The 15,554-nt window shown below is 39.7% G+C and overlaps 1 protein-coding gene across 1 annotated transcript in view; it reads left to right on the top strand.

Moving 5' to 3' along the window:
* The window catches only part of LOC130439453 (protocadherin-15-like), a 135,816-nt gene that overhangs the window by 54,926 nt on the left and 65,336 nt on the right, over window positions 1-15,554 (top strand). Inside the window, exons 13-18 of the mRNA XM_056772071.1 lie at window positions 592-726; window positions 5,024-5,173; window positions 5,541-5,734; window positions 9,086-9,218; window positions 10,124-10,203; window positions 11,719-11,812. Coding sequence (XP_056628049.1) covers window positions 592-726; window positions 5,024-5,173; window positions 5,541-5,734; window positions 9,086-9,218; window positions 10,124-10,203; window positions 11,719-11,812 — 786 coding nt within the window. The remainder of the gene's footprint in view (window positions 1-591; window positions 727-5,023; window positions 5,174-5,540; window positions 5,735-9,085; window positions 9,219-10,123; window positions 10,204-11,718; window positions 11,813-15,554) is intronic.

The following is a 15,554-nucleotide window of genomic DNA, read 5'->3' as shown; positions in this document are numbered from 1 at the left end:
GTGCGGAGTCTCAATTTTGGAATGTTTTTTTTAAGCTTAATCTTTGTAGTTATGGTTCTTGGTGATATTAATGCTCCTGATTAATTTACATCAGAGAGATCAATGTCTGCTGCAACGCCGCTCAGAGATTATTGACCTTGTTTTCAGAGATTCTCTTAAAACTGCGTGTGGTGTTTCACAATAGGACTCAAATAACACATTCTTGGTGTAGTGATGGTGAATTCACTGAGAATGAATTTCAGCCTTTAAATTCATATATAAATGTCAGATAATGGCACAAACATCACGACTGCACAGCATCACATCTCTTTAAAACGCGGTTCAGTTTTGATGCTCTTCTCATCACTAGACACGTCACACAAATTCAAAGACTCAATCTATAAGAAAACTCATTCGTATCAAAAGCGAGGTGTTAAAGAGAATGTGAAGGACTGGTGGTAGTGAATAGTGAACGAGAGTCTGAGATAACTCTCACATAAGTGGCACAACTTATTGTTAGTGAATTCATCACTTAGTCATTTAGCCGTCTGTATGTTCTGATGTCTTTGCCTTCTGACACGAGGAGCTTATGATGATTTATTTCCACCGCAGTCGAAAGATCCCATGGTGCACATCTCTCTGGACAACTACAACAGCATGTTCTCAGTGACGCCCAGCGGGATCACGCGCTACCTGACGCTGCTGAGGCCTGTGGACCGTGAAGAACAGCAGACGTATGGCTTGACGGTAAGGGCTCTGTGCCACCTTCCTTTGGCAAACCTGCTCAACTCCATCCCTGTCACTGCAGCTTCAAGCGTTTACGTCAAGGACTGAACTCGCACGGCTTTCTCGCTCAGGGATGATTTTTAAAACAGCATATAACACGCTTAAGGAATTTAGATCCGTTTTAAAGCACACGCCATGTGGTGATGTACAGATTGTCTTCTTCATGTGAATGTGGACGGGTGGTGTTTGTTTACATTATTCTCTCTGAGTGGAAACGTTGCGGTTCTTATCATTTAATTGTTCAGAAGTTTAATTCTTTTAGCTAAATCACATTGAAGCCATTGCAGATAAAGCGCAAACAAGAAATTGCCGTGGTTAGTTAAGAGAGTATTGTTTAAAGTTGCAGTATAATAAATCAAGCTGCACAAATCTCACAAACACCTCCGTCGCATCGGCTGATTCTCTCACGTCACACAAAAGAAAACAATCTTATTTCACTGCATTGTTGTGTCACAGTGTCTGTTTTACTGGAGAATGAGTTTAAATGAGCGTTCATTGTTGTTGTAATCTCTGACTGACATTACTGTGATACACCGGCATGTATTCTAGCTGTCTGCTTGTTAAATGAGAAAAAACAATAGTATTTTTTGGAGGTGGGATCAGGAATGATGATAGTTTGGTTCATACCATTGTAACCCAAACAAAAGATACACATTACTGTTCCTCTGGGTTATTTAAAGACATGTACTGCAATTCTGCCTGTTGGCACACTTGTTTATACAGGCGTACTGTCTTTAAAGTCCCAGTGAAATGAAAAACGACAATTCTTGTTTTTTCATGAACAGGAATTGAGCGTTTACAGTAAATAGCTTTTCAATGTGGGTCATTTTCTGTTTAAAGTTCATGTGCTCTCATAATCTTCAGTTCAAATCTGATATTGCACTTCCTCCCTGAAATGACTATCCATCTCAAATGACGTATGTTAGATGATTTGGGTGGAGCATCTGTTAACTCCTCCCCTTCAGCTGTCAGTCTGCTGCCAGTTTCATTTCAGAATGAATGCAACAGCTGTTGACTTAAGCTCAAGCCACGCCCAGTCATTTTCTCCTTTGAAATTCCTTTTTACTCGGAAATATGTCAGAACATCCGGTTCATGGGGACTTTAAATGCTCTTTCTGTGTGTATGACATAACCTTAAACATTTTTGAATTGAAAAACATGAAGATAAACAGTTATATTGTGTCCAGAGATATCTTGCCTCTCTCAGTGTGACAGTACTAGAGAAAAAACGTACGACCACCAATGTTTGACTAATAAAAAGACTTTAGATCTCTTCGGAGGTTGGCCAACATGTCATTAAAGGGGCGGGGTTAAGGGTAAGGAGGTGTGGTTGAATGTCGGGGTGATCTGATTTTGTAGCAGTACTCAGTGTACTCCCGTTTCCTCCCACTGCCCAAAGTCATTCAGGATAGGTTGATTGAGGATTCCAAACTGTCCCTCCCCTGACTTGTGTATGTATCGACTTGTGTATAGATTGACTAGTTCTTGCCATGAATAAAGCCTCATAGAGCGTTCCCACCAAACGCGATTTGCTCAAATAAATCGCTCTATTCTATTTTGCCAAAGTTCAGATTTTACAACTCGTGCGTTACACACATCAAACGCCAGAAACAATAATTTAGTTCTTAGCAAACGTTAATCTGCTAATATAACTTCTTATACAGACTGATGGGCAAAAGGGCAAAAGGCTTCTGTTTATAACATACATTAATAATTATAAATAAAAACAGACAATAGTCATTTAATGGTCATTTTTAGGTCAGTTACCTTTATTATTGCAAAAAAGAATAATTTGCTAGGTAGTGTGCACTATATATGGTCTTTGTGGTCCAGCAGTGGATATAGTCTATTGCTGCATCCCAATTTGCATACTATCCATCCTAAATAGTATTCGAAAATAGAATTAGTGTTTCCCAAATCATAGTATGCTGAAGGAGTATTCTCCAAGCACCCGGATGGTCTACTGTTTCCGGTGAAAATTGGAAGTGTGAATCCATGGACACTTAACGGCTGATATTACCCACAACTCACGGCGAGAGGGCGGAGTTTAGTGAAGCTACACTGGATTAAACAAATTAAATAAAAGATGCTTCGCTACATTATTAAATGTAAGCATACAGTAAACCAATGAATACGTACATAACTGTTACGAATATAAAAATACAGCTCTTGCATTTAAGGATCACATTGTCATCTAGGCAACAACAGCAACTTCCATTTCGCGTTAGTATGTCCAACTGCGTCCATACAGTTTTGCTATGCACTAAAATATATATACTTTCCCATAACAAAACAGTACATACTTACTTGCTCTTGCAGACACATGTTGGAGACTGACGAGTATGTGGAAGTTGTTATTTTCAAAAACTGATATCTTTATTTGTGATGTGAAGATGAGTTAAGGTCTTACAGTTGTGGAATGACTTGAGTTTAAATACAAAGGTTTATTCTTTTGGTGAACTAGTATGTATATAGGTTAAAGTATACTAGGTTAACCTCGTGTTTCTGGCTTGAATAAAAACTTAAAGCTCTTGACAATTTTTATTACACGGCTCGTTGGAATGCTTGATTCTGATTGGCCAGTCGCGACATTTGCAGGTTCATTATTCTTAGATAACAACCTCTCAAAACTAATAACACACAGTAACCCGGATGCAGCATATCCATCCATCCATTTTCTACCGCTTATCCGAACTACCTCGGGTCACGGGGAGCCTGCGCCTATCTCAGGAGTCATCGGGCATCAAGGCATGATACACCCTGGATGGAGTGCCAACCCATCGCAGGGCACACACACTCACTCATTCACTCACTCACGCACTACGGACAATTTTTCCAGAGATGCCAATCAACCTACCATGCATGTCTTTGGACCAGGGGAGGAAACCGGAGTACCCGGAGGAAACCCCTGAGGCACGGGGAGAACATGCAAACTCCACACACACAAGTCGGAAGCGGGAATCGAACCCCCAACCCTGAAGATGTGAGGCTAACGTGCTAACCACTAAGCCACCGTGCCCCCCTGCAGCATATCAATTTGACTAATTAAATATAAATATGTCTTTTGATAACATACATGACATTATATTTACAAATGATTCAATCAAATTGCCTGTTCGTGACATTTAAACGTCATTTCTTACATTAAAGTAAACAGATTTTCTTCGCGGAAGGTCTGCATTCAGTAAAAAAGGCAAAAAAGTCCCATCAGTGTGATAGAAGATCCTTCTGATCACACTTTCTGGGCTTATTTCTGTGATAACAACCAGCTGCCTGTACATTATCCCTTACATAGAAGAGTTAAGTGCTTTAATATGTCCCACCCTCCATGTTATGATCACAAATATATAAAGAAAACAGCTCTGGCATTGCTGGTGTTTGTATTTAGTTAAATGTGTCATTGCTTTAGGATTGTAGTGTATTATATCTCCCATCATCTCAATGTCTGCACACCTGAGCATCATCTAAATGACCTTCTGGACCTGCGCGACTACAATGCATCAGTCACATCAAATCTCTTTATTTGTTGGTTTATTTTCTGCGAGGAGCTTATCAGGCCTGACTTCCAGCTAGCCGGGAAACATTTTCTCCACAATTCTGTCGCTTCACATTTGTCAGCGTGTTTTCATTTGCCGCTCAACGGTTAACGGCTGTTTTTCTCAGTGTTATAAAGAGTGTGATTACGCCGTAAGGACCCCACAATGCAGCGGTGTGAATGCTGATTTTGAGGCGACCATGTGTCGGGTGGCTCACGGGACGAAAATTCTTGGCACTCGTCAGCCCGGCGAGCTGCGATTCATTCAAAAACTGAAAGCAGTTGGTCATGTCGCGGAGAGCGATGATGTTAAGATCTCAATGGTCATGTTGCTGTGTCACATCACATACAGATGACTCCTTAAAGATGCTGTTATCTGCTCGGGTACAAGATAAACTTCATTTACCAGAGTAATGGAGGATCAACAATCTCATTTATCCTGCGTTTGCAGCCGATAAGCAGCCGTAGTCTTTGGTCTAAATTTGTCTTCAGAGCCATGTTGATGTATGCGGGCTGTGTCTAATGAAAAACAATTTATAAAGACGATTTTTTATGTAAAAAATATTTTATATATTGACTAAAATCGTACGTTGAAACTAAATACATTTAAAAGCCAAGTTGGTTGTACAAAAACATGTTTTTTTATGTCAACCATCATCAGCACTGTTTATCTGACCACGAGTCCGTGACCTGATCTGATGTGAAATTGTTCTTCATTGGCAGATGGTCGCATCCGATGGGGTTCAGCAGAGTTCTCCGGCCACTATTAACATCACGGTGATCGATGCCAATGACAACACACCGACCTTTCCAAACGTCTCCTACAGCATCAATGTTTATACAGACATTCAGCCGGGGGAAGCCGTCTTACAGGTAATGAATAATTCCTCCAGTTTCCACCATTAATCCACTCATTTAGATCGTTCTTTCATTTCGTTCGTGTCGTTACCAAAAGCTTCTATATAATTGTGTCCGTGTTTGCAGTGTGAAAGATTGGAAGTTAAAGAAAAAATCGATAAGATGTATCGCGCTAATATTCAACAGAGCTTTGTGTGATGCTAGATGTCACTTTATAAAGAGGAAAAAAATCTATTTAGAAAGAAAAATATAATTTCTTCAGATGTTGGTTTGAAGTTAAGCTATAACCACAAACACAGTCTTCCGTGAGATTTACCCTTGCAGTAGTGTAGTTAGTTTGAATAAGCATTTCAGAAATAACAAATGTATTTTATTTTTTTAGCTGACAGCCGCAGATGCTGACGAGGGTCTCAACGGGCTGGTGAGCCACAGAATCCTGGCTGGAGATCAGGGACACTTCACCATCCATGAGCGCACAGGACTGATCACTGTGGTGCCCGGCGTCAACCTGACCGTCGGCCGCTCCTACGCCCTCACCATCAGAGCCTCCGACAACGGACCCGTCCTGCAGAGAAGGTCAGTCACTACAACTACAGCTGACAAGCATTTTTTTAGTTTGGAAACACTCTATTGGTTGATATTTCCCACAATTCATTGCAAAAGGGAGTACTTTTTTATTGCTCAACTGTACAATACAAGACAGCGAACAATACAAACAACAACACAAGACGCCGGGAACAACATAAATAACACCGTAACGCACATCCACAAAGATAAATAAATAAAATAACAAATAAATCAAAAACAAAATGTAGAGGAGCAGGAATTTAGACAACTGAAGAACAAACAAACAATAATGAGAGAGGCTCAAACACTTATGATAAAAAATAGTTTTTCTGTTTTGTTTCTTAAAATAATTAAAGCTCTTAAACAATTTCCTAAAATCACATAGAAATAGATTAAATAGTTTACATTTTCTCCACTTGCATATGTGAATATGATATTTACCCAACAATAAAACCAACTTTACATCATCAAAGATTATGAAATTTAGATCACCTTGAAAAATACAATATCCTGCAAAAGCAAAAGGAGGAATTTTCTCATTTTTTATTAATATTCAACTATAAATAACATACCAAAGAAAGTAAATTCATTCATTTATTTGAATAGTTGATGCTCCACTGAATGAGTTAACAGTCAACAGTACAATATAATAAAACTCCATCAGTCATTTTAACTTAATATAGACTTCAAGTGTGCAAATGTTTGGACTCTACAACAAACAGGGAGTTCATCATAATCCAGGACATTTAAAAACATTAAAAAAACACAAATCAATCGCCTACTCCGCCTGCAAACCAAACATTTGTATTCTTTAAATTAAAGGGACAATCTGTGACGTTTCAATCTTTTGTTGGGCATACAGCTTCCCATCAACTGACCTCATTATTGTGTCGTTGTTTGAGCATTTCTTGTCTTTCAATTCAATTCAAGTTTATTTATATAGCGCTTTTCACAATGTGCATTGTTCCAAAGCAGCTTTACAGGGGCAAACAGGAAAACAGAAGGTAAAACACGGCACAGTGCATGGTGTTTATAGACCAAGCAGGATCATTTTAAAAAATAATAGCTAATTAATAAACAAAAACAGTCTCCCGGCGAGCAAGCCAACACTGCCCTGCTGTGGCGAGGAACCCAAACTCCAATGATTGATTAATGGAGAAAAAACCTCGGGAGAAACCAGACTCAGCCGGGAGGGCCAGATCCCCTCTGACGTGTCATAGCTGCACTCATTGACCCCGACCAAAAGCCACAGAGCAAATATCCACGAGGAAGAGGGAGAGCCCACCATCTGCAACCCAGGAGTCCCACTCGACGAACACTGTGCAGGTTCAACTGGTCCCACTGCACGATCAACACCAGAAAACAGAGGAACAACCAGGGAAAATAGTAATGGCATGTTGTAACTTTATTCCTCTGTTGTCCGACATCGACCACATAACAAGGCCAAACCGGACCCACACAGCCCCAGCAGACGAATCCCCACAACCACAACCAACGAGCACCCCCACTCCCCACAAACACCCACACAGGAACCTCCAATCAGGGCCACTGAATGCAGCTATAACTTCAAACTGCTGACATGTGATGTAAATTTAGCATTAAATACCAAGTATTGTAACTTCAGCATAATGTGACAAGTAGTCCATCTTTGCTCTTGGTTGGGGATGGAGTGGTCTGAGCTGGGATGTTCAGATGGTCGTATTTCTCTTGGCTGGTGGTGGAATTGCCTTAGATGGAGCTGGGATGGTCAGTCAGTCTGCAGCTGTATCTGGCGTAATCTCTAGGTGGGGATGGGCATATGTCGATCATCTGGACCTGGCGGAATTTCTTCCTACCTCAGGATGGGCATCCCGAGGCCAAGGCAGAAGGAGAATAATTAGCGTCACTGCTGTACTCTGCATTGAGTGAAGCTTGGCTGAAAAGATGTGTCTTTAATCTAGATTTAAATTGGGAGAGTGTGTCTGACCAACGAATAGTATTAGGAAGGCTATTCCAGGGTTTAGGTGCTACGTATGAGAAAGCTCGACCCCCTTTAGTGGATTTAGTTATTCTAGGTGTTATTAAAAGTCCTGAGTTTTGAGATTGTAGAGAGCGTGATGGGTTGTGATGTGATAAAAGCTCAGTTAAGTAAGTAGGGGCTGAGCCGTTTAAAGCTTTCACATTTGCCGCATATGAAAAGAAGTCAACAGAGTGTGAGTCTTGTGTGTCTGTCTGTCCTTTGAAGCTCACCGTAGCACATGGACAGATATTCTGTTTCAGAAATTTACTTGAGAGTATTGGCCGCTGCTCTTGTCCACCTGACACATGTAGGAGCAGAAATGAAGACCTTTTCACTGTAATTGGCTCTTCCTCCCCTTCATACAGTCACTGGCCTCTGTAATTCTCTCTGACCGCAAGATCAATACAACCCAGAGACAGAGAGTCAGGTCACGTGTGATTGTGGTTCACATTATGGAGCGGTGCGTTGCGCTCTACCTAAAGGAATAATTCACCCCAAATTGCTGTATGAACAGTATCATTGACTCATCTCTTGTCTCAAAACTTTTGTCTCAAAAATGTTTGAATAATCCTCACACTGCAGCACAACAGGGATCAAACCTGTCAATCTTCAACCAGGATATAAAATCATACAAACGTCAGGAGTTTCAGTTTGCTGAATGAATGAACAGAAGCTGACAGAAGTGTAAGTTCTCCTCCGGAGAGTAATCCTGAGCCGGAACTCTGTTTTAATGGAGGCTTGATTCTAAAGCAGAAGGCAGCAGGTGTGTTATTACAGAAATTGGACAGATGGTGGTTCAGCTCGTAAGAACCAGATAGTTATTTTCCCTTTCTCTTTTCCCTTATTTTAAAGTTTGTTGGCATTAAATCCATCTTTACAAATCCACCACAAGGACACCTTTCCAACCTGAAATGTCACCCCAAACCTGTTCACTGCTGCTTTAATTCCACACAAGTTCATAAGCACCTTGATACAGTTTGTCATAAAACATGGTGCCATCTTCTAATGTGCTGAGCAAGTACAGATCTGAGCTGGTACTGGATTTTGCGTTCAGACCCTATAAATGCACTAAAAAGGCACTTACAGAATTAACAATCCAAAAATGAAAAATCTCTAATCATTTTCTCTCCCTCATAACCTTTTTCAAAACCAGAAATGTTAGAGGCTGTTCTTTAATGCAGCTCCTGTATAGTGATCTTTTTCTGAGAAGCAGACTGATATTTACATCTGTTCCAGTTGTCTCTGATGTGTTTATGAAAAATGACTAGGAGATAGTGTAGTAGACAGATATTTTATAAACCAAATGAAAGTTGTAAGATAAATATAGAAAATAAATAAAGTTGGGTTTGTTGTTTTTTCAGAAGTTCCATCACTACAGTATATATTGATGTGCTGCCACCCAACAACCAGAGTCCTCCCCGTTTCCCTCAGCTCATATACAGTCTGGAGATCAGTGAGGCCATGAGGACTGGAGCTACACTGCTCAACTTACAGGTTAATTACTCGTCATCTCCACGTCACTTAATGTCTCAACATCCTCTCTACATCACCCATCATCTCCATATCACACATCAATTCCACCACTCATCTGCTCCGCAACACCCATCATCTCCATCACTCATCTGCTCCGCATCACCCATCACCTCCATACCACCCGTCACCTCCACAACTCCTTTTATCTCCAACACTCATCATCTCCACCACTCATCTGCTCCGCAACACCCATCATCTCCACCACTCATCTGCTCCGCAACACCCATCATCTCCACCACTCATCTGCTCCGCAACACCCATCATCTCCACCACTCATCTGCTCCGCATCACCCATCACATCCATACCACCTGTCACCTCCACAACACCTTTTATCTCCAACACTCATCATCTCCACAACAACCATCATCTCCACCAGTCATCTTATCTGCACCACCCATTACCTCCACATCATCCATCATCTCCACATCATCCATCATCTCCACATCATCCATCATAACCACAACACCCATCATCTCCACCACTCATTTTATACGCATCACCTCCACATCATCCATTATGTACACAGCACCCATCATATCCAGCACTCGTCTTCTCCACAACACCCATCATATCCAGCACTCGTCTTCTCCACATTAAACATCCTCTCAACATCACCCATCATCTCCATCGTCAAAATCACCCACTGTCTCCACATTACCCATCATCTCCACATCACCCATTCTCTTATACAGCACATAAGTAGTCAGTAATGTCATACTATAAATGTGATGTAGATTGAATGCAAGAATGTAATATTTGTTATATTTTGAGAGGAAGGAAGTTTGTGTTGTGTTGTCTTTTGCTGGTTTTCAGATGGTAAGGTTTTCCAGAGCATAATTGAATTAGTGTTGTCTGTCATCTGCAGGCAACAGACCGTGAAAGAGACCCCATTACATACACCATCCTGAGCGGAGATCCAGACAATGTCTTTGAAGTCTCACATACGTAAGCTCAGTCTGAAAACACTTGCCTTTCCCCAGTTTTTCTGTGTAAACAGTTTGTTTTGCTTTTGTTTCTCGACATTCATTTGATTGAAAAAGACTAACAATTTACAATACTTCTCTCCTATCTGCATTGTCTAAAATAAACATACATAAATTTTTTATGACCAAAATTTAGGGACATTATTAGGATTGAGCTCTCATTGAACCAAGCAAACAGCATTGGGTCATCACAGTATCAACCTCTCTCTCTCTCTCTCTCTCTCTCTTTCTTTCTTTAGTAATACATTTAGTAAAGTATGTTTTAGTCTGGTGTTCAGGGTTTCAATCAAAGCCTAAAGTAAAGCATCTGATCCTGCTATGAATCCTCCACGAAGAATATAACAAACAAGATACATTTTTAATGAACTCGTACTGTCTCTTTAATAATGAGCAGAATGACTGTGAATACCTGCGCTTCTCTCAGTGTTACGACTCCTTTCCATCTAATCCTCCTTCTGCTCCCCATAGAGTTCCACATCGAGCTGTCCGACTGTCAGTGGATATGGTATGGCTGCGGACTGCATGATGCTATATAAAGTGTATGTTTAAAAAGCAGTCTAGTGGAGGCTGGAGGTTTAGACTTTTCCTCAGCAAAATGGAATTTTAAAGCTCAGAATGACTTTGATAGATTCTCGAGTGAAAGAAATGTAAGAGTTTTAAATGGTGTTTAGATTTTCTCATTAGTTGAGTTCAGATAGCCGCTCACCTCCTGCATCAGATTCATCTGGAGAGCGTGTGAGCCGGGTCACCCATCTAATCCTCAGACTATTTAGACTTTTAACGCCGAACACATCTTTTTTTTTCTTTTACTCACAAAATAATTCATTCCGATTTTTTTGAAACCAAGAAATGAAATTTCACATAAGAATTAGAGAATTCTTGTTGTTTCACATTGCAGAATAATAGTTAACTTTTCAAAGTAATGAAATAACAAAAATGTAACTTTGGAAATTATATAAATTAAATATTCATTTTTATTATCTCGCAGAAATGATCTCTTCAGTTGTCATTTTACAGTATCATGCAGCTTCATGAGGTTTATTAAATACAGTTTTTGCTTTAAAATGGAAGAAACATATAGGTTTGCGCAATTATATTTACAATACAGACAAAATGATTTAGATATTCAAAAATCTTCAGATCAAAAGATTTGTAATGTCAAGAGAAACCTTTCAGTCAAGTGACTTTAGTTCATTTAATTTAGAAGAAAGAGCAGGTTTACAGCAAAAGTCTCACATAAAAATGAAATGTAAAATAAATTTTTGCTGGACTGAGTGTGTGTATTTATATATATTTGATGAAATCATTTCAACAGAAAATCATGTTGGCCTTGGCTCGTCATATAGACCTTTTTCCAGTTTTCTATCAGTTTGAAAGTGGACTCCTGCAGCTTTCTCCACCGATGGCTTTCCTCTGGATCTGTTGTAATTTTAAAGCTGTATTGTCTTCACCTTTATATCACTGTCTGAACTTGCAGGTCTGGAGTGTTGTTGCTGGCGAAGACGCTGGACAGAGAGATCACTGATCACTACACACTAACGGTCACCGCGTCAGATGGAAAACCAGACGGGGTAAGACTCTGTCACAGCCGAAAATATTCAGCAAATCTTCTGCTCATAAAGATGAATGATGCAAGATCTCAATGACATCATCAGCAGATAAAGGAGCAAAGTCTGATTTTTAGGAAGGATCTATTGACAGAAATGCAATAAAATATACAAAACTATTTCTTCAGAGGAGTATAAAGACCTGCCGTAATGAACCGTAATGTTTGTGGTATCTTAGAATAAACTGTTTCTATCTGCATGCAGAGCGGGCTTACATACATTCAATTTGCCGCCATGTTTTATACAGTAGTCCTAAAGGGACAAACAGCTCTACAAGACCCTGACTGAGTCAAAATTCTCATTATTGTGAATGTTCGGTAAGTGCTGGCTAGCTTTTTTTCGCAAGCGCCAGCTCACCACGTAGTTCTATGTTGTGCTAGTTGATACGTAAATTAACTTAAAAAGTAAGAAGGAGATTTGTTTGATTTCACTTCCTATAACCTCATATACATACTAGCATAGCAAGGACTTAATGTAAGATACGTTAATGGTTATATTAGAAATCTTCTAGTAACATTAATCGTAATGTAATTTTGTAAGAATTGGAATCAGGCGCTAGAAGAGTACCCAAATAGACGTTCTTTTAGCCAATTGAGCTAATTGAATCACTCGGGGTCCTAAATGGGACAGAAATCGAGGGAGGACTCAATATCTCATGACACCGGTTGTCCCTGACTTTACAAAGAGGGGAAAGTGTCTACTAACTTACTCTATACTGCCATCTTGCTGTCATATCAAACGCCTTTAACAGAGTTGGTATTTACTGTTAGCTAGCTCAACGTGCTGTGCAAAGCAGGCATGAAATGCTTAGCTTGATCATCGCTAGACTCAGCTGACGACATCTTTTTGTACTGTGGTGGCCACCGTCGTGTTTCAAAATGGTTGCAATTCTCAAACTCGCCACTAGTGGCCGCTATAAATCCCACTCTAGACCTTTAATATAATGTTTCTAAATGTGAAAGAGAAGCACACATTCAGTCAGTCGATGAATCGAGTCAATGTTTCACTGGGATTGTTGTCTTTGGTTTTCTCATCTCTTGTGAAAGTGTTCTTTGAGTTGGTTTGGTTTGTCGTAGATGTTTGGGGGCCGGTGTGTCCCGGTCTCTCGCCTCTCACTGTCATTGATGTAAACAGAGGAAAATGAGCTGCATCTTACAATGGAGTGATTATACAGCAGTGATGGAGATAAATGAGCTCAACCCGCTTTTTAATTATCAACAACCTTCTCTGGTCTCTCTCTCTCTCTCTCTCTCTCTCTCTCTCTCAGTCGTAAATATCAGTGTCAGTTGTTTAATTTTATATTGGGATATGCAACATGGCAATTAATACGACAAGAAAAGAAAAAGATCATCATGAGGTCTGAAATGATTTAAAGGCAGTGTTTCTGTTAAATCCAGAATCCAGAATAGATTTGAATTATTATAAAGTAATGAATGATCTTGCAAGATTTGAACTGATTTGGTTTATGTGAGATTTGATGAAATTTTGTATATCGTTCTGTGATTACTGTTGGATTCAATTTAAAGCTGTTGTAATAAAAGTGGCTTGAAATCTCAAATCTCGTGAGCACAAAAGTTTTATAAGTCCAGAATCATTCATGTCACATCTTAAGTGGTCAAACTCTCTGAGGTTTAATCTTCTGTCAACGAGGATATCCCTGTGTGGTTACCTCATGAAAGTCTGATGAGCGGCAGGTTTTATTCCCAAACCTCCATTTCCCCACAGTGACTCTCCGTGACCTCTGCTCTGCTTACAGCCCAAAACCCACTGTAAAGTTGAGACATAGGGCTGAAGAGCGGCGTGTTAAAGTCATTAAAACACTGTGACCTTTGCTAAAGCGGCCGGTCATTATTCAGTTTAATAAACAGTGCTTTCCAGGGTGAAGCTCGGAGGAGACATGGCAAAATAAATCCACGCTTGACCTCCATCCACCCCGAGGTCACTGAAAGCGCTCTTTACTTGACTCTGAAAATAGAGCAGTGGTCACAGAGAGGAGTCACTTTAACACAAACACAATGTCCACAAGTGAGACCTCTTCATCCCCACGCAACACTGAACTCCTATTGACAGAATCGACCGCCACACTAAAACATTCTGCCTTCGTTCAGTGATGCCACACTTTTGGGATGCGTCCGGTGACCTTTACAGCAGAAAAGTGCGCGTTTAGACGTGCGGAGGGTTTGGATGCACATTTGATGGAGCAGACACACATACACAATTCATGAGTGTTTCACGGCAGCTTTTGTCAACGACCAGCTATTGAAGAATTTGAAAAAAAAGTGCTTTTTCCGGTTGAATAGAATTGACTCGACTAATGATATTTCACATTTAATAAAGAGAAGAGATTCATTTCTATAATGAGTAATTAAGTGATTTAATCAAATCACTCAATCGTCGTTGTTGTTGTTTTATTATTTTAACACTGCGTGTTATGGCTGGAGTAGATTTGATTTTGTAAATACACAGATTTAATAATACAATTTCAAGCTTGACATTTCCAGAAGATGAAAGCCATCCTCCCGGGTCCCAATCACACAATCTTTTATCTGTGAACCTGTTTGTGATGTTGTTGACAAACGAATCACGTCACCTTATGTTACCCATCATGTGTTTCAACGGCATTGTGCAAACTCAGCAGGCTTTATTGACTCACAATAAACATTTATAGGACCAATCTGCCAAATACAGCAGCATTTAAACCTTTAACAAATACATTCAATCCACAGGGGGGAAAACATCGAATTTATGGAATGTTGCTTTCCTTGATGCCTGTCTGCGATATAAACTCCAGAGATTTAACAACTACAACAAATGTTTCGGAGAAAAAAAGTGCTTTAATAGGTTCTTTGATGCCATAGAAGAATTTAAAAAATGAACCTTAAACATCTGATGAACATTTCTGTTTCAGAAAAGGTTTTTTGTGGCGAAAAATGGTTATTGATGTTATAAAAAAGTAAAAAAGAGATGGTTCATTGAAGAACCTTTGACTGAATGCTGCTTTGGGGAACCAAAAATGGTTCCAAGTGGTCCGGTCTTGAAAATCAATAAATATCTTATCAATTTAACCCACTTGTACATATTTATAAAATATATGATCTGTAATCAGGACATTTATTTTATATTTTGATATCCACAAATAAAAAATACAAAATACCTACTGCCAACATACAAACAACAAATGTCATGTAACAATTAAAATGCTCTAACCAGTAAATAATAAACAGAAAACAAATGAACTTACTGCATTAGCATTTCCATTCATACCAAAACTACTTAAAATGTTGTTCATTACAAAATGTGACCCTGCTTTTGAAAACCCAGCAAAAGTAATTTTACGTTTCTCTACATAAAATCATCCAACAGAATTTTTGCTGCATTTTGTTTCCTGTTGTGTGTCCGTTTACCTGCTCTGCGTGTCTGCACTACTGTTGTTAAAATAATCACGTGTCTGCTGCTCTTCATGTGCCGAGTCTTTGGCGGAGAGAAGCAGCGCGTGCGGGGAAAGGTTTAAAATTTAAAACGAAGCACATTTGGCGCTATATAAAGATGTAAGAGGATATAGCGGCAAAAGATAAATAACATACATGTTCATGAGAGGGCTTGTGATGTGATTGTCCGTTCCGCTCAATTTAAACAACCAAAAGAGTCAAGGAGGCTATTTATTGCGATCCGGATGAATCAAAGCAAAGGTCCGGATCCGGACCGA

This window comes from Triplophysa dalaica, chromosome 17 (assembly GCF_015846415.1).
Source record: "Triplophysa dalaica isolate WHDGS20190420 chromosome 17, ASM1584641v1, whole genome shotgun sequence".
Lineage (NCBI taxonomy): Eukaryota > Metazoa > Chordata > Actinopteri > Cypriniformes > Nemacheilidae > Triplophysa > Triplophysa dalaica.
The sequence above is the reverse complement of the archived record's forward strand: the minus strand, read 5'-3'. Positions and strand labels throughout refer to the sequence as shown.